The sequence below is a fragment of the Chelonia mydas genome, chromosome 9 (genome assembly GCF_015237465.2).
Source record: "Chelonia mydas isolate rCheMyd1 chromosome 9, rCheMyd1.pri.v2, whole genome shotgun sequence".
In the NCBI taxonomy this organism is placed as follows: domain Eukaryota; kingdom Metazoa; phylum Chordata; order Testudines; family Cheloniidae; genus Chelonia; species Chelonia mydas.
In genome coordinates this window covers 31845322-31865408 of record NC_057855.1, presented here as the reverse complement: position 1 = coordinate 31865408, position 20087 = coordinate 31845322, and the positions used below count along the sequence as shown (strand labels likewise).

Genomic DNA, 20087 nt, shown 5'->3' with positions numbered 1-20087 from the left:
AGCTTTTAATTTAATTAACCTTGATGCAAGGACAACAAGCCTGCAGGATCTTGTAGCAGTGAATGAAGTAGCCTTTCAATAGGTGTGTGCACACACACTGAGGTCCCATCAAGTATTGTTGGGCAACTAAAAGCCTCCCCATAGGCCCTCACTTGTGGAGCCCAATCTTGTTATCCCACTGTTTCAATAAGTATGTAAAGGTGCTAGGAGAGTGAGACTCAGTTCTGGGTCATTGATATACTCAGCTGTGTTGACTGCTCATCAACCAGAGAGGTTACTGGCTCATTTCTTTCTCTGTGCGTGAGCAAAATAGGGATATGGATGAAAGGCAGCTTGCCATGACTCAGTTCAGATAAAACTGAAGTAGTGTCTGCTGGCCAGAGGAAGAAATAGGAGCAATAGGTGTAAACAGTATATACATACTTTATAGAGAGTGTAATACTAGCCTTTTAACCAAATATTTTATTAGAATCTTATTAGAATCATCGTTATTGCAAAATTTAAGCTAATAAAGGTGGCACACGGTACCTTTCATCATCTAAGGTTCATCTTCATTCCTCTCTAATTGGAACCTTGCAATAATACTTCCTTGCCTTCACTACCTCCAAGCTAGACTATTGCAAAATTTTTTTTTAGGGCTATCCCTAAGGATCACATAGAAGCTCCAGTTCATAAGTACAGCTGTCTGCTTCCTGAGTGAGGCAAATAAATCACTTAAAACCTGAGCTCAACCCTCTGCACTGTTTGAGCACAATTCAAAATGCTAGTAATAATCTTTAGCATTCTAGTGCTTTAGAACTGGTCTGCTGAGGAACCACCTCTACCCATGTATTTACATCATTCTTCTCACAGTCCTCACCCTATACCTCACTGTCACAGTTGAGATTCTCTGGGATGCTCTTGAGATCATATCCTGGGTCTTACCTTCATAAGACTGGTAGCAAGGCTCTCGGAGCATCCCACCTTGGGAATTTGCTTTCCTTAGTGCCCTGAGAGTCACCAAACCTGCAGACCATTACGTAAGGTATGTGGTTTAGCGTCTGGCTAATTTGTTTTGCAAAATCTGGCTTTTAGCAACGACTATTATCATTCATCGTGGACAGCACAATTAAGTGTCTGTTTTTACTGTTTCTGTACCCATCGTTCGATGCTGTGGCTAAAATGCTAGGGAAAAATATCAAAATTCTAAAAACAGGTTATCCAAATATTTTTTGGTTGATCTACTATAGAATAATTACTACAGAATTACCTGGTGTGGCATCTTTGTATAGCAGGGAACTTCTCTGGCCATGGTGATAGGTATTTGAACTCTGTGTCTTTGTCATACCAGTACATTAGGCACTCACTGTGAGTATTTCTTCGCTTCTCATCTTCCAATAGGCACTTGTTGCAAGATTCCATGGCTTGTAGCAATCGTTTCTAAATTAAAAATTCCACTGGTAGTTAAATTTTTTATTAAATTAAATATTTTAACACTCGTGGTCAAAGTGAGATGACCAATCTGAAATATTTCAAAGGAAAAAAGTACAATCTTCCTGACTCAAGCTTCCCACTCTACTTAAAAACTGCATCTGCTATTCAAGTCAATCATCCCAGCCTTCTCACTTCAAGAATTTATCACCAAGGCAGGTGGATATCTGCACTTTGCTGGCCAACATAACTAGTGGATAAGTGCTTCCCGCTTTTTATCCTGCTCCCGTCTAGAACAAAATAAAATGATTACCTTGGAATCTCTCTGGGGCATGAAAACTGGACACAAATTTGCCATAATGTAAAATGTACTTCATCCTCTTCCAGTTTAAATTTAACATACATAACAAAACCTGAACAGATTCTGCTGGACAATGCCAGGTAACAGGCTGTAGACCTCACAGAAATCGTGTAATGACTACTGTAGATGCAGATACTCATATGTATAATCATTGTATTCCCCTAGGTCTTCCATATAATAGTCCCCATGTGAACAGTCATTTGCTCCCCATATCTCAGAAATTCATCAAGCCCCTAATCGTGCTCTGAGAACCATGCAAAGTCCTCCAGTTCTCAGCGCAGGACCTGAGCCTTCATGACTCCACTCTGCTTCTTTCTCTACTTATTATTTTCCTTTCTGGGTATCCCTGTTATCATGATGATAATTTCTTTCATTCTTTGACTGGCTCAAACTGATATGCTGTCAATTGTTACCTTGTATGCAAAAAAAAAAAAAAAAAAAAAAAAAAAAAAGAGAGAGAGAAAGAAAAAACCCCCCCCGAAACCCTGATCATTCTATTTCTTATACCTTTGCTTTAAAAATAATGACAAATACTTTGAACTAAATTGAAATTTTAAATGTTTCCCTTTAAAGTCTTCTGCCCGTTACTGTTTGTTCATATCAAGTGTTTTTTCTACTATTTAGATTTTGTCCAAGCTGCTTTTTTTGTACATTGGTATATTTATGAAAAAATAAGGAGTCTTCATGGGAAAAAATATTTCAAACTAAAACAAGCCACGTACTTACAATGCCAACAATCAGAGAAAGCTAATTTTTCAAGTTTAAATTACTACTCCTTCCAAAGCTAAGGTTGCTTGTAGAAATGTAACTACCAGTCTTCTGAATTAAGAACGTTATATTTTAAACTTTAAGCTTAATTCTGAATTTCCAGGCAACACGTTTACATTTTTCAGTGTCCTAATCATATGCCAATTTAAACTTATCTATTTACAATCTTAACTGTAACTTATGCAAGAGTTTGTCTGGCTTTGGTTACACCTTTTTTAGCATGAGTTGAAAGCACTCACCTCATCAATAAATGGGATTAATACTACTGCTTCCCATTCTTGCTGTTTTCCATTTAAATCTGTTTTAAAGTCTGGAGGATAGTATTCTATGATTGGAGAATCTTCGCTAGTCATCAAATGCTAGAAAATCAGAAAGCAATAAAACAGGGGAATTCAGTCTAGCTACATTTTCATAGACAATTTAAGATTCAGTCTAGGGTGACAAAACAAGTGGGGCATGATGTTAAATTAAAGTAAAGGCTAAACTGGAATGAACTGATAGTTTAACTGCCTTCATTCAGAAATTACACTGTGCATCCAAAGATTGTATTAGAATAATTTAGTAAATTTTATGCTATAAAATCATATAATTACAATCTAAATGTCAAGCTCAGTTTGACAACAGGAACAGAAAAGATAGCAGAAGAAAGTTTCTTATTTAAAAAATAATAGGTATATGATAGAACTGGTAAAGATAAAATTATAAAGCCTACCTGGTAACATTTAGGTAGCAGATCTTTGCTAGCTGCTGGAAGTACTGCAAGAAGCTGTTCAAATGGCATGAAAGGTTTTCCTAACTCAAACTGGATTTTGAGTTTGCTGATGTTGCGAATGTCTGATAGGTAAGGTGCATAATGATAAGGGTAATACCTACCGAAGAAAAAAAAGTTATTTGAGTTCATTTCAGTACTGCAACATCCACAGTAGAGAGGCAAACAAACATAATTAAATGGTGCCAATATATTACTCAAAGTTCACTTGATCCCAACACAACTCAGGATCTCTCATCTGACATTCATTCTCTTACCAGCTCCATGACTGAACCCCATGGTAGTAATAGTGCAAAATCCACTGTATTGCCTGGACATAACATTCAGCCTGATCAGCCAGGAAGTCACTTAAAAAAGAAAGACATGTTAAGTATTGAGTTCTTTCTTTCTTTATTTACTTTTTACTAATATATGATTCAAGGGAAAGCTTCTTGAGCAATTAGCAACTACATGGTCTTCTGGGCCCCTTTTGGAGTCATATCAATGGATCTTCCTTCTGGCACAGGAGGGCTTATCATGGCAAACTTCTTAGCTGACTAATACCTCTGGCTGATATGAAAAGAAGTGTCATGGCTATAGTTTAACACCAAGAACTCCATTCCTGAGGACTGGATATACTGCCTTAGATTCCAGATACTGAGGGATGTCAACACTACAATTAGACACCTGCAGCTGGCCCGTGCAAGTGACTTGGGCTCGTGGGGCTTGGGCTAAGGGGCTGTTTAATTGAGGTGTAAGAGTCCGGGCTTGGGCTGGAACCCAGGCTCTAGGACTCTGCAGGTGGGAGGGTTCCAGAGCTCAGGCAATTAAACAGCCCCTTAGCCTGAGCTCCGCAAGCCCCAGTCAGCTGGTCCAGCCAGCCACAGATTTTTAATTGCAGTGTAGACATACCTTAAGAGACTTGTCTTCTGTATTTTAAAAAGTGAAAGCAAGCTCAGTATAGACTTACTCTGAAACTACTTCCACACCCATCTTAGTCATATAATACGTTCTCTTGTATTGCCTAAACTCAGTCTCAAACAGGTCTTCATCTTCTTGTTCATCTTCCAATGCATCTGAAATGAAGCCAATAGACTGGATTAACATTCATTTCTTAGCCAAAAGATTTCAGACTGTTCAGTGTTGACATTGTTACTGTAGTTTTATTTCTGAATTCACAGTTGAGGAGAAATATTCCTTTCTGTACAGGAAGAGAATAAACAATAAAACATATACCATTCAGTCCAAAACCTTACTGGATTAAGAGTCTGCAAATGGTCAAAGGATGTAAAGATTATACAATTTGCCATGATGTGCTCTGTGACCAAAAAAAAAAATTTATGGGAGCAGGCTAAATGCTGTCAGAAAATAATAATCTGCACACTTATAATTTGAACCAAAAAATGGCAAAACAGTGACTTTTAATATCACTAAAAATACATTGTTTTTATAAATTGACTGGTATATTTCAATTTATAAATGAAAAAAATTACATATCCTATCTAGGTGCTTTGGACTAGTTTTAAAACACAAACACACAAGCAAATCCATTATTTTGTCCTCACCCACATAGGTTACTAGGAAAAAATATATTGCTGTTATTTTTTAAAGTTGTATTTGTTTGCACTTCCTTACCAATTCACAACTGGTTTCCCAAATATTTGTACAGATCATCAGGGTTCTGTTGTACGTATGCTGCATAATAATTTGTACTTACTTTTAGAAGAAGTCATGATTCCATCCTCAGTTTTCTCTAGAGCAGCCAAACACATGGAGTTTTCTTGAACCTATTAAAATTATGAATTCACAGTGTTGCCATCTTGATGTAAAATCTAAGATATCAGCTCTGATGGAGCAAGCTATTTACTTAATCAGCATCAAACATCTGACTGATACACCCATCTTCTGAGCTGCCAAGACTAAATTTCACAGTATGACTTCTCCCTCTGAATTATGTTCAATAGCAGCTGCTGGAAAGACACACTGATTTCTGTCTTTTATTTAAAAAAAAAAGTGCTTAATTTGAGAAAAGTAGAAATGGAAAGTGCATATGAATGTATAAGTATGTGTAAGACAGATATATCGCTCCACAAATATTACATTTTCCCCATTATTTCTGATTTCTAAAAAGCCAGAAATAAAAAATATAGAAGACCACAACATTTAATAGTCTGAGATTTAAAAAATAATTTAACAGATATTTACTCATACATTTTGACAAACAGCTGAGTATTTCTACATTTTCAGAGCTATACACTTAAAATACCAACCTTCTGTTTCTTTTGCTTATGGCTTCTTGCTTCTTCTGCTGCAATACCAGCTGCCTCATTGAGGTATTTATTGCCTACTTTGCTTTCAAACCATTTTAGGTCTACAAAGACTTCACTGAAATGTTCACGATCAAACTGGGTACAGAGATTAAAGTAAATTTAGAACAATTATTTTAAAGGCAATGTACACTATTGCTGAATGAACACTGTAGCATATGAAACAAAACATGCAAGCCACTTTTGTCATCTGTAAGAGTTGCATTAGATTACATAAAATGATATCTGCACATGAATGTTTAACCCACGAGCTGAGGCAGTCTAACATGAACCACCTCTTATCATACAGGCAGAAAATGTATATTGAAAACCTACTTTTTCTTTTTCTTGTAACCTGAAACAGTTTAGAGAAATTAGACTATTTTTGAATTATATTATCCATCCTACAATATCACAGAATCACAGAACTGGAAAGGACCTCAAGAGATCAAGGCAGCACTAAGTATTATCTAGACCAGTGGTCTCCAACCTTTTTAAGCCCAGGATCACTTTTTGAATTTAAGAGCAACCCAGGATCTACCCCGCTCCTTCCCCAAAACCCCGCCCCACTCACTCCATCCAGCCCCTCCGTCACTTGCTCTCCCCCACCCCCACTCACTTTTACCAGGCTGGGGTAGGAGGTGCGGGCTCTGGACTGGAGCTGAGGGGTTCGCAGTGTCGGAGGGGACTCTGGGCTGAGCCTGGGGTAGGGGGTTGGGGTGCAGGAGGGGGTGAGAGGTGCAGGCTCTGGGAGGGAGTTGGGGTGCAGGAGGGGGCTCTGGACTGGGGAAGAGTGTTGGGACGCAGGAGGGGGTGCAGGGTGCTGGGTCTGGGAGGGGTCGGGGTGGGGCAGAGTATTGGGGTGCAGGAGTGGGTGTGGGTGCTGGCTCTGGGAAGAGGGTCAGGGCTGGGGCTTGGGTGCAGAAGGGAATTCGGGGTGCAGGAGGGTGTATGGGATGCTGGCTCCAGGAGGGGGCTCAGGGCTGGTCTGGGGTGCAGGCTCTGGGATGGGGCTAAGGTGCAGCCTCCTGCTAGGCAGCACTTACCTCCAGCAGCTCCCAGTCGGTGCTGCAGTGTGCCTGCCGCTAAGGCAGGCTCCCTGCCTACCCTGGCCCCACGCCGATCCCGGAAGGGGCCAAAGCGCCCCTGTGGCCCCTGGGGAGGTGGGGTGGAGTGGCACGTGGCTCCGCGCGCTGCCCCTCTATGAAAGCACCACCCCTGTACCTCCTATTGGCCACAGCTCTCCGTTCCCGGCCAATGGGAACTGTGGGGGAGGTGCTTGCATGCAGGAGCAGCGCGCAGAGGGAGACCCCTGCCCCCCCGACCCCGGGGCTGGGCTGGCCGCTTCCGGGTGCAGCGTGGGGCCAAGGCAGGCAGGGAGCCTGTCTTAGCGGCAGCTCCGCTGTGCCGCCGGAAATCTCAATCGACTGGGAGATCCTCTAGGATCGACTAGTCAATTGTGATCGACCGGTTGGTGACCACTGATCTAGACCATCCCTGTCTAATCTGCTTTTAAAAATCTCCAATGACAGAGATTCCACAACCTCCCTAGGCAATTTATTCCAGTGCTTCACCACCCTGACAGATAGGAAGTTTTTCCTAATTTCTAACCAAAACTCTCTTGCTGAAATTTAATCCCATTGCTTCTTGTCCTATCCTCGGAGGTTAAAGAGAACAATTTTTCTCCCTCCTCCTTGTAACAACCTTTTATGTACTTGAAAACTGTTATGGTCACCCTCAGTCTTCTCTTCTCTGGACTAAACAACCCTATTATTTCAATATTACCTCACAGGTCATGTTTTCTAGACCTTTAATCATTTTTTTTTCCCCTCGTCTCTGGTCTTTCTCTAATTTGTCCCCATCTTTCCTGAAATGTGGAGCCCAAAACGGGACACACTACTCCAGTTGAGGCCTAATTAGTGTGGAGTAGAGCACAGGGATGTAAAATACTAAATGGTCAAACAGTTAAAACATTAGTCTTACTGGTTAACCGACCTTAACCATTAGCTCCCAGCCCCGGGCCAGCTGCATGGGCCGGCGAGGGCCAGCCCCAGCCATGCCGGGGCTGCAGAGGCCTCAGTCCCTCTCCCTTTAATCAGTTATCCGTTTAAATGACATAATTGTAATAGTTTAAACGGTTAACTTTTTAAACGGATACTTACATCTCTAGCAGAACAGAAGAATTACTTCTTGTGTCCTGCTTACAACCCTCCTGCAAAGATAGCCCAGAATGATGTTTGCTTTTTTTTACAACAGTTTTCCACTATCGACTCATATTTAATTTGTGATCCACTATGACCCTCAGATCCCTTGCTGCAGTACTCCTTCCTAGGCAGTCATTTCCCATTTTGTATGTGTGCTACTGATTGTTCCTTCCTCAGTGGAGTACTTTGCATTTGTCCTTATTGGATTTCATCCTATTTACTTCAGATCATTTCTCTAGTTTGTCCAGATCATTTTGAATTTTAATCCTATCCTCCAAAGCACTTTCAACCCCTCCCAGCTTGGTATTGTCTGCAAACTTTATAAGTATACTCTCTATGCCATTATCTAAATCACTGATGAGGATACTGAATGTAACCAGACACAGGACCAATCCGTGCAGGACCCCACTCAATATGCCCTATCAGTGTGAACCACTGATAACTCTGGGAATGGTTTTTCAACCAGTTATGCACCAAACTTATAGTAGCTCCATCTAGGTTGAATTTCCCTAGTTTGTTTATGAGAAGGTCATGCAAGATAGTATCAAAAGCCTTACTAAAGTCAAGATATACTACATATACCACTTCCCTCCTTACCACAAGGCATGTTACCCTGTCAAAGAAAGCTATTAGGTCGGTTTGACACGATTTGTTCTTGACAAATCCATGTTGTTATTTATCACCTTATTATCTTCTAGGTGTCTGCTAACTGATTGCTTAATTATTTGCTCCATAATCTTTCCAGGTACTGAAGTTAAGATGATTGGTCTGTAATTCCCCGGGTTGTCCTTATTCCCCTTTTTATAGATGGGCACTATATTTGCCCTTTTCCGGTCCTCTGGAATCTCACCCATGTGAGATAATGTACCACCTTATGTCTAGGTACATTATAAAATGTCAATAGTTTGTGGGTTAAATGTTCATTTGCAGATAACACCTTATCCACATTTTTATGGTCCATGCCTTTTGTCACTTCTAGGACAGATTACTGCAATGTACCATAATGGGGCTGGCCCTTGAAAGCCACCTGGATTTCTTCAGCTGGTGCAGATTGCTGCTGCCCATTTTTGTGAGCATCTAACACTTCCATACTCTAAACTGATTCCGCATTTGATTTCAGGTGCAATATAAGATAATGGTTATAATCTAAAGCCAATTACTTAATTTTCTGCCTCTCTCCCCAAAATCTATTATGACAATCAGATCAGATGGCAATTGGTTGGACTGTGCAACAAAACTATAACTGGCAGCAAGGACCTCATCTATAGAATTTGCTCCATCTAGTGGTTTATCAGAGCTAGAGTATGGTGCTTTCCTTACTAAAGTTCAAGACATATTTAAATAAGGCTTTTATATAAAACTGAGGGACAGATCCTCAACTAATATAAATTTCCATAGCGTCATTCTGTAAAAGATTCAGGGGCAGATTCTTAGCTGATGCTAATTGTCAAGAGTTCTATAGATTTAATCCTCTACGGAGCAGTGAGATAGCTGCTTGAGTGAATGCACTTTAGCTTTTGTCCAAAATAGGAGGCTTGAACTCGCTATGAAGACTGCATTTTGACTGCGTATTTTTAAAACTATGAGGTACTCAGACATTATAGTGATGGGCAGCCCTATAACATATACACAGTACAAATAAAGGTTACTTACATCTGACAATTTTGTAAGATATTTCTCAAAGCGTTGTAAGTTCAGATGCCCACTTTCATTAATGTAGCCTATTGGGGAAAATATCTTACATTGAAATGTTTCTAAAACTCACTTAAAGTTCTGTGTGCAATAATACCCCCTTTTTTAGGCACACAATAAAATCTTCTCCAGTAAAACTGCAAAGCTTTCTAACACATCATATACACTCTGCTGACAATGCCAATCAAATCTAACAGCAACAAAATTAAATATCCTTACTTTCAAATAACTGAAGTTAATGTACATTCTAAAACTCTTCATAATAATTTGTTAACTGATGACCAATTAGTGCATATAGGATTGAAACTGAACATTCCCACCTGAATATTGTCCCACTGAAACCTAGACACTACAATCTTTCATATTTTAGTTTCCACAAGCAGGCCATAGAAAACTCCTTCTCTTCACCCATTACCCCATCCAGTTTTCTCCATCCACGGTCCCACTGCAGGCCTGAAACACCATTAACCCTCTGCAATTTCTTAATATTTTAAAGATGCTATGCTATACTTTCTTTGTTCTCCCAATTCAGACTGGATACAATACTCTCATCTAAAGTCTACGTATTTACCTGTGGTTTCTCCATGCTACCCACTAAACATATAATCTCAAAAACTACAGTTTATGGATCGACTTCATAACTTGTGACAGCCACATTGGAAAAATATAGCTCTCCCATAAAAACTAATCTTGAAAATAATAAGATATCAGTAATAAAACTGATATATCATGTAAGCATTCTGGGGCGAGTGACAAAAAGTTTTGGTAGCTCACAGATTTATCGGTGAGAAAGCAATATGAGACGTCACTCATATCATTGTGGTCTTTGCCCCTTACCATCATTTTCCTGGATCTTTTTTTTATTCTTGCCAGGCCAACAGCAACAAACAGTAATGCTGTGAAAAAGTGTTAATACCCATGGAACCAGATTCAAAAAGACATTGACTAGATCACACTTCAGCAAGTGCTATGAAACAATACTGTAATACCAGTAAGGTCTATATAGGCAACACTTCAGTTTAACCTTTCCTTTGATTTCTGTTCCAGAACTATAAGTATGTTTCTGTTTAAATATTTTTTTAAAACTACTTACCTCCAAGTTCTGGCAGGATAGCCATGTATGTTTTATAAAGTAGCGGCAGCGCATCATGATTAATATGTAAATGAGGTAGATGAGGAATAAAGTCATTGCCTACAAGAAACCCCATTAAGATCCAATCATCTATTATCCTTTCAATGTCATATTGAAAGGAAATCTTGTCCTAAAAAAATAAGAAAATCTTTATGATCAAGTTTGTATACAAAGTTGTAACATCTTTTGCCCATGGTTTCATTAATACTTACTTTTACTGGTGAAAATTCATAGTCAATATATTCTCTCATTAATGACAAGTGCAGTAAGTGAAATGTGGTTTCTTCTGGGGCACATGCTCTGAAAATTATTCAAAACATGAAATCAACTATTTATAAATATTTCTGAAATGTGTATATAATAGTCCACTATAGTTATCCAAAAATAAGTACTCAGCTATTATCTATTTTGCTGCATTGCTAAAGATTATGACGTCTGAGTACTTGTTGTCAGGAGCAAATAAATACTAATTGCATTTTACAAAGACTCTGTTTCAATAATATAATTTTGCCTTACTGGCTACCCAGGAAGTGTTCTAAAAAGCAGCAGAGATTCAGACTCTAATCCAGCAAATTACACTCTTGCTAAATTTTAAGCATGTGAATACTGTCAGGGACTTCAAAATTAAGCACATAAGTGTTTGAAGAAGTCTGCTTTTCAGAAAATGGAGATGCTCAGTTTGGAAAAGTAAGTGTGGTCCAGTGGATTCAGCACAGGTATGGTAATTGGGAATTCCTGCGCGCTAATCCTGGCTATGACATTGACTCAGTATATGATTTGTGTCTCAACTTTCCCACTAGTAAAATGTGAAAAATCTTTATTTACCTACTTTGAAGATTTGATAAGATTAACTAGATAATATCTGTGAAGTGCTCTGAATATTAAAAGGGTTCATAACTTATAAGTATTAATATTGCTGGGGATCCCGTCATGGACAAGCCTGTGGATGCACCCATACACACACTGCTGATTTTGGCCTGGGAGTAGGCTATGAATATAAAATACCCTCCCTCTGAAGTTTATCTGGGTGAAAGCCAATCCTGTGCAAGGTTGGTGAACTAGGCCCTATGCAACACCTAAATTCCATGTTAAGGGAATAAATGCATAAGGACTTCAGACAGTCAGGAAGGTGGTTTTTTTTCTTTCCTTCTCCTCAATGTATTTTGGTTGGGCTTTGGGCTTGTTTGGTCTCCTTCCTCTGTAATATCAGAAATGACCACAGCGGGAAATGGGATGCTGGACAGAGTAGGCTAGTACTTTAAGGTTGCACCAAGCATTCTCTCTCAGGTGCTAATCTGGGTGATTCTTGCTCGCGTGCTCAGGGTCTAGCTGATCATCATATGTGGAGTCAGGAAGGAATTTTCCCCCAGACCAGTTTGGCAGCGATCTTTGGGATTTTTCTCCTTCCTCTGCAGCAAGGGTGCAGGTCACTTGCTGGGATCATCTGGATAAATCCCACTTAATCAATTCTGTGTCATTGTGGGGGCCTTGGTGCACCTCAGTCCCTCCTATTCTCTGCCTGTGATACACAACTGTTTAGTCTCCTGTGGGCTGTAATACCTTGGTTTCATTTTGGTTGCTGGGTTTAGTGTGAGAGTGCTGGAGCCTGTGATATACAGTAGGTCAGACTACATGATCTGGGGTCCCTTCTGGCCTTAAACTTTATAAGGCCTGGTCTAGTCCTTTGCACTTGAGTTTATTTTGGGTTCTTGGCTAGAGCACATCAACAAGAGCTATGTATCTCTTTAGGCACTTACATGGCTCTCATTACCATAGTATCTGAGAGCTTTCCTGTACATACAAGATAGACTGTTCTCTCTCTCTCTGTCTCCCGCCCACCGTGCCCCTTTTCTACCACCAAGAACTTCAGGACCTGTTTACATAGGGACAGTGATCAGAATAGCTTCCCGTGTGGACACTTTAATCCCAGAAGATGGGGCCTTCTTCTGATTTACCTTTATCTGTAGGTTAAAGGAAATTGGGAAAAGGTACTCCTACACTCTGGAATAAGAATGTCCAGAGGGGAGCTATTCTGGAATAGTTTATTCCTCAACTGCCATTCTGGTCAATTTCCCCATGTAGACAAGTCCTTTGTGGTTTGTTTTTGTTTTTTTAATGAATGAATCTATAAGAACAAGAACGATCTATTGTGGGAAATAGAATCAGTATAGTATGAGATGCCAATGTGGTGCACTATAGCTCTCAGGATTTTCTAGCAGTTCAGTTGGTATTAGGTTCCACAAGCACCAAATTTCAGACTTTTTTTCTATTTGCTGATTCAGGCAAATAGAAAAGATTTATATTAACATAAATATTAATATTTATAAAAGAAATTTATCAGCGTTTATAATATTCATCCATAATCAAATTAAAATAAAACAATTACCTGACTGATTAAATATGCAGTCATTTAAAGAAAATATTCTAAGCAACCTGCATCTTTTGGATCTCCTTTCTTCCTATAAATAAGATTTTTAGAAGCAGTTTACCTCTGGGATTTTTTGCCACCAAACCGGACTTCTTCTCTTAAGAGTGAGAAATGTGACTCATGACTTGTTAATCCAAGCATAATCTGTGGAAATAAGAGATTAAGAAGGGGTTTTAATATTATTCAAGAAGTGACCAGTGCCAGTATATTTCCATGCTTAGTGGTTCCGCATTGTAAATTTTTAGTTTGCCATAAATGTAAAGCTTTTTGTTTAATAATGTTTTATAGTCATATATTCCGATAAAATATTGAATAGATGCTCAAGTCACAGACATAATAGCCTTTTGTCATTATGAGTATAAAATATATTTGCACATACCAAGTCAGCATCTAAACCATATAGACAGTGTCTTGTGTTTGGATCATAATCAGGCTTTGTTTTCTCTGATCGGATAAATTCCATAATTTTATGCTCTCCTTCACCTGGTGTCTAAATGCAAAAATAAAACAATTCAGTAAACACTATTCTGCAAAATACTATTTTTTTTAAAAAATTCAGTAATATAAACACAATAACCTCGTGGCCTGATAAGTAGACAGTTACGCCATGCCAGGATTTGTCTGTGGAAATCTTCATATTTACAAAATACTTCAGATGTTCGTGCAACCTGGCCATGAAATCAGTCCCTAGTAACAGAAATCTATAAGTTACATCTTCTGATACACTGTCATTTTAACAGTTATTTAAAATTCCATTTATACATTTATGAGGGATATTAGTGATTAGTGATAGAAAAAACAATTTATTTTTGCAAAGTGTGGAAGGTGTACTTTTGAAGAGTTTTCAGGTTTTAAATATTAAATTTGGGTGGGATTTTCAAAAGTGCCCGAGTGATTTAGCAGAACAAATCCTATTGAAAAATCAGATGAAAGAAAGGCAAAATGAGTAATCACAGTAATTCTCCTGTAAGTAACCAGCACATTTTCCTACCTGGTGTAATACAATTGGAGTCAAACCTGGCTTCTGTAGGGAGAACTTCTCCTTTTTCTAAAGCCTTTTTTATTTTGTCCTCTGCTTCTTTTGCGGACCTAAAAAAAACATTGCATTTTACAGCATTGTATGTACACTATTTTTTCCTCAAAAAGTTAAATTTAGAGTTACGTCTTAAAGTAAATAAAAAAGGAAATGTAACTCTTAGTCCGTATTTTAATTTTGTTTTTAGTGTGCATAGAAAATGGAGAAGCTGTTTTGAATTTTCTACAGTAAGGATAAGATGTATGCTGCACATATACCAGTAGTATATACAGGGCTCAAAAGACCATTTGGGGGCCAATGGGAGGGAAAAAGAACCAGCTGGCAGCAGATAAATGGCAAGCGTCAAATTACTGACTAAGCTAATCTTTCCCCCTCAGAATTAAAGGACACTGTCCTCAAATTATTTTCTCTTGACTCTCTTCATTTTTATCTTGATGCTTTCCTCCCTACCCCCACCCGTTTTCCTTCACATTTTCTCCTGATATAGAACACTTGAACCTCTGTGGCCACTCAGTAAAAAATTTAAGGGTGGCAATTTTGTAACAGAAAAGCTTCAAAAACGGACTCCAACGAGAAACTGCTGAGGTTGAATTAGTATGCAAACTAGATACCATTAATTTGGGTTTGAATAGAGATTGGGAGTGGCTGGGTCATTACACATATTGAATCTATTTCCTTAAGTTAAGTATCCTCACACCTTCTTGTCAACTGTCTAAATGGGCCCTCTTGATTATTACTACAAAAGTTTTTTTCTCCTGCTGATAATAGCTCATCTTAACTAATTAGCCTCTCACAGTTTGTATGGTAACTTCCAACTTATCTGTATGTGTATATATATCTTACTATATGTTCCATTCTATGCATCCGATGAAGTGAGCTGTGGCTCACAAAAGCTTATGCTCTAATAGATTTGTTAGTCTCTAAGGTGCCACAGGTACTCCTATTTTTTCCTGATATTACTCTATCCTTTTTTTAATGTTTTAATTTTTCTTTAAAACCCTCTGGCTTTCTTATTTGTTCTTTCCATATTTATTTTTTTATCCACGAATATTCTCTCTCACCTCCTCCTCAACCCCATGCCAATCTTGCCTATTGCCCCACCAGTTGTTTTTCTTGTCCTCCCAGTGGCCCCCAAATGGTCTCCCCACATCTCCAAGCCCCGGGCTTCCTTCTTTTCCCTGACTAGTGACAACAATGAGAGGCAGGTGAAACCTGAAGAGAAACAGTTTACAGTGAATGGAACTCCCCATAGCACTCACTGGTGAAGAAAAGGAAGTACTGTAGCATTAGTTGTTCAGAACAAAAAGAGGAAATGGCCAGCCCTATCTCCAACTTCCAGTATACGCTGTCAATGTGGCTGCTGTCCCCAAAGTTCACAAAAGCTGTGAGGGCAAGCAGTAAACATCAAGATTTTAATGATCTCCACTGTATATGATCTAGATGTTAACTACATTATTTAGCTAGCCTGATGGCCAATGTTACTAGAGACTAGAGTTTTATTCTCAAACCTCAGTCTCTTTCCCTCCTCCACACTGCGCTGTCAAGGGAAACTTCACTATACAGTGACCACAAAGGCCTCTTTAGAGATGGCATTCACAGATTCCAAAAGCAGCCCTATTACTGCTTCTTTGCACAGTGATAAACTGGAATATGTAGATTTATAGAAAAATAGTCTTAAAGATGGAAAAAGAAGCAGCACCTATAACTGCTGTTCCCAAAAGATACATGCTGTGCTAGATCATCATTCTTGGGTCCATGCTCCTTTGAATGACCAAGGCACAAATTTTACAAACTCAAAGTTCTAAGCCAGGGGTTCTCAAACTGTGGGTCGGGACCCCAAAGTGGGTCGTGATTCTGTTTTAATGGGGTCGCGGTCCTGTTTTAATGGCATTAGACTTGCTGGGGCTTGGGGCTGAAGCAAAAGCCTGAGTCCCACCACATGGGGCCAAAGCCGAAGTTTGAGAGCTTCAGCCTTGGGTGGTGGGGCTCAGGCTTTGGCTTCAGCCCTGGGCAACAGAGATCAGGTTACAGGCCCACCGAGGTTACAGGGCAGTGGGGCTTGGACTTTGCTCCTCCCTCCTGGGGTCGTGCAGTAATTTTTGTTGTCAGAAGGGGGTCGCAATGCAATGAAGTTGGAGAACCCCTGTTCTAAGCCACTGGTTCCAATTGGAGATGATTTATACTAGCCTCTGCAGTGCTGTACAAACTGCAAGTTCACTTCAAAAACAAAAGATGAAAAGTACTCCCCGGTGTACCGGTCTTTTTCAAATGCACTGGCAAAAGATCCTCAATTCTGATTTATGACTGACCAGTTATTATTTAACAAAACCCAAACAATGCTATAGTCAAAAGCATCATAATTTAAAACTATGTATTTCATACTTATTTCAATTTTTAAATTTAAAAAAATCTCATAAAAATGTGCTGTTCTATTTATAAACAGGGCAACATTAAAATGTTTTCACCTAAAACGTCTCCCACGCTGCTGGTTCATTTTTGCTCTTGGAGCCACTCCATCAACTGCCATGAAGAAAACCTTTCTTGGTTTAATAATGCGAAATAATACTTCCAAATAGTGAAAAATATCAGCAAAGATCTTATCATCTGAGATTCTGAAGTGAACATCATCATCATTAGGGTGTGAACACTGATGGATGATACCATTCATATCCAGGTACAAGTTGTCAAATTCTGGAATCTAGAAAAAAGTCACATATAATATTGGGATATCAAGTTAACAGCACCTATCAATCACAGACCTAGAAAAAGTTCCCTTTCTTCAGTGATAACGGAAACAACAGAAGTTGCCCTCCAAGGGAGGAAAAGCACAGCAGGACCTGAGCTGTGTGAGCCAAGGGGTTTTCCTGGGGACTGGTTGTAAACATAGGGGCTGGGGCATTGATTGGGTCCAGTGGAGTATATCAGAAGGAAAAAGCTCCCAGAAAACCAGCAGACAATGAAAAATATGTAGAGACCATGGCCTTGAGTAGGAGCAGAGACAGAATTCCTTGGGCACGGGACTCTCTGGAAAAGGCAGGCTTGCAAAATGTGAGCAAGGAAACTGTCTGCCATTTGTTCCTACTGTTTCCAGGAAAATGGCACTTTCTGTACATTCTTTGTAAATAAACAGAACTGCACCAAAGAAATATCTTGTTCGTATAAATAGTGCAACACGGCTCCAAATATTGGCTAACTGTTTGGGCCAAGGGGCAACAGTACCATCATATTTTTTTTCCAAAAAACACAACAACAAAAAACACAGACAAGGCTAGTTTGTAAGAAAACATATACCCATTCTGTACACATGTACTGCTTGATTTGTAAGTACTCCTGATCATAAGAGTCCGCTGGCAGTTTCAGTAGGATAGTTTCCTTACTTCCTGTGATGACCTGTTGTGTTACTGCTGAACCATCCTCTCACCTAGGCCAAATAACTTCTAGGGGAACGTTTCTGGGTTTGTGTTTATAATCCAGAATTCTAGATTTAGGAGAAGCAGAGTATTGGGGAGTATGGAGGAAAGGAAGAGGTAGAGGCAGGATTAAGACAGAGCTAATACATCTCTAATCTCTAGCAATACCTAGCGTCTTGTTGGGTATGGAGCTCAATCTGCAATGTATTAGAATACAGTTGATGCACGGTGCTCAGTAATTATTTTTCTGCACTTCCTGGAATGGCATTTAGTCTCTCTAATAAAGGAACTAATTTTGTGGTCTGAATAAAACTGCATGCCCAAAGTCCATCACATCCACACAGACACCAGCTTTCTAGTTCCAAGGGATAGTGTGTTGCATTGACAGCACTTTAAAAAGCTACAAAACAGAAAGTTACTCACCTTGCAGTAACTAAAGTTCTTCGAGATGTGTGTCCCCGTGCGTGCTCCACTCTAGGTGTTGGTGTGTCCCGGCGCCATTGAGCGGAGAGTTTCGGTAGCAGTGCCTGGTCGGGACGCACGCGCTCAGTTGGTATCTCCCATCTTGTTGGAATCTTCCTGAGTGCGTGCGTCCCGCACCCTCCTCAGTTCCTTCTCTACCGTGGAGAAATCATACTAATACTCCAATAGAAGGGAGGAGGGCGGGGAGTGGAGCATCCACAGGGACACACATCACAAAGAACTTCAGTTACTGCAAGGTGAGTGACTTTCTCTTCTTCTTCAAGTGCTGCCCTGTCGGTGCTCCACTCTAGGTGAATGTGTAGCAGTACCCACTATGATCAGTGGGACTTTGAAGATGCGACAGTGAGTACTGTATGGCCTGCTATGGTGTCTGCTGTGGTATCTTGCGTGATAGCATAGTGTTTGGCAAATGTGTCTTCAGATGACCATGTAGTCGCTTTACAGATGTCAGGAATGGGTACATTATGTAAGAATGTCGACATAGCTCGAGTGGAATGAGTTCTAATGCCTTCGGGTGGTTGAATATTTTGCGTGCAGTAACAGGATCTGATACAGTCAGAGATCCACTTGGACAGAAGTGGTTTAGAGATAGCGGTATCTTTCGATCTTTCAGTAATGGAGACAAAGAGTTGTGGGGACTTACGAAATGGCTTAGTCCTGTCTAAATAAAAGGCAATTGCTCACCTGATGTCGAGAGTATGCAGGGTTGCCTTGTGCAGAGTCTTGTGAGGTTTGGGATAGAAAGTAGGTAAGTATATTGGTTGGTTAAGGTGGAAGGTGGATACCACCTTAGGGAGAAATTTAGCATGTGGTCTCAGAGTGACTTTGTCTTTGGAGAAGATCGTGTAGGGAGGATGGGCCACCAGGGCGCTTATTTCTCCTACTCTCCTTGCTGATGTTATTGCAACTAAGAAAGCTACCTTCATGGACAAATGAAAAAGAGACGAGGTAGCCAAGGGCTCAAAGGGCGGATTCATGAGACCATGAAGAACGAGGTTAAGATTCCATGTAGCTGCCGTTGGGTAAATTTCAGGGCAGAGATTTTGCAGGCCCGTGAGAAATCGTTTTATGGTGGGATGGGTAAAGAGTAAGTAACCTTCTACCAAATCATGGACGGTAGTAAGCACCGCCAGGTGTACTTTGATGGAGTTGAGCAAGAGTCCATCCTGTTTTAATTGCAGAAAGTAGTCCAGGACTTTAGGGAGGGTCACCATATTGGGTGTTGAGAGATTAAGAGAGCACCAGAGGGCAAAACGTTTCCACTTCTGCAGGTAAGTTTTACGAGTAGAGTCTTTTCTACTATGCAGGAGGATGTATTGGACTTGCTCAGAACAGGCTAGTTCATGGGTTTGGAATCATGGGATTCTGGGTTGTGGCAAAGAGGTCTATTGACGGAGTGCCCTAGAGAGAGAAGAGCTGTTGAAGTATTGCGGGGTGAAGTTCCGATTCGTGTTCTGTCGAGAAGTGCCTGCTGAGTGTGTCGGCAGTAGCGTTGTGGCAGCCAGGCAGGTAGGAAGCAATGATTTCTATTTGATGTTGTATGCACCAATTCCATAGTCGGATGGCTTCCATGCATCGGGAATGTGATCAGGCTCCCCCTTGTCTGTTGATGTAGAACATACATGCTATGTTGTCTGTTAAGACCTGAATAGATTTGTTCTTTATGAGGGGAAGAAAGTGAAGGCATGCTCGCCTCACTGCTCTGAGCTCCAAGAGATTTACGTGTAGGCTCGTCTCTGATGTGGACCATAGGTCTTGTGCCCTGTGTCCCCCATAGATGCACTCCCCAACCGATTAGGGAAGTGTCCGCGGTGAGCATGAGCATTGGGGATCGTTGCTGGAAGGAAACCCCCGTGCAGAGGTTTTCTGGTCTTGTCCACCAATGTAGGGAAGCTAGAACATTGGGGGGAGGAGGAGTTAGCAGCATCCCTAAGGTGTGTCTGTTGGGTTTGAAGTTGGAGTTAAATATTCATGGTAAATAGGCCCAATGGCCTGTGATGGGTTTTAGATGGGGTAAGATCCAAGTTACCCGGGAAAGAATTTTCTGTAGTATCTGGCTGATGAATCTTGCCCATATGCTCAGGGTTTAGCTGATCGCCATATTTGGGG

The 20087-nt window shown here is 40.3% G+C and overlaps 1 protein-coding gene across 3 annotated transcripts in view; it reads right to left on the bottom strand.

The window, feature by feature from the left end:
• The window catches only part of XRN1 (5'-3' exoribonuclease 1), a 79098-nt gene that overhangs the window by 46037 nt on the left and 12974 nt on the right, over positions 1 to 20087 (bottom strand). For all 3 annotated transcript variants that reach the window (XM_027817388.3, XM_007054995.4, XM_037908194.2), the window contains exons 2-16: positions 16551 to 16783; positions 14041 to 14138; positions 13627 to 13736; positions 13429 to 13539; positions 13111 to 13193; positions 10834 to 10921; positions 10583 to 10751; positions 9451 to 9518; positions 5558 to 5692; positions 5005 to 5074; positions 4258 to 4363; positions 3566 to 3655; positions 3252 to 3408; positions 2779 to 2898; positions 1250 to 1419 (exon numbers count right to left, since the gene is read on the bottom strand). In XM_027817388.3, coding sequence (XP_027673189.2) covers positions 1250 to 1419; positions 2779 to 2898; positions 3252 to 3408; positions 3566 to 3655; positions 4258 to 4363; positions 5005 to 5074; positions 5558 to 5692; positions 9451 to 9518; positions 10583 to 10751; positions 10834 to 10921; positions 13111 to 13193; positions 13429 to 13539; positions 13627 to 13736; positions 14041 to 14138; positions 16551 to 16783 — 1808 coding nt within the window. The remainder of the gene's footprint in view (positions 1 to 1249; positions 1420 to 2778; positions 2899 to 3251; positions 3409 to 3565; positions 3656 to 4257; positions 4364 to 5004; positions 5075 to 5557; positions 5693 to 9450; positions 9519 to 10582; positions 10752 to 10833; positions 10922 to 13110; positions 13194 to 13428; positions 13540 to 13626; positions 13737 to 14040; positions 14139 to 16550; positions 16784 to 20087) is intronic.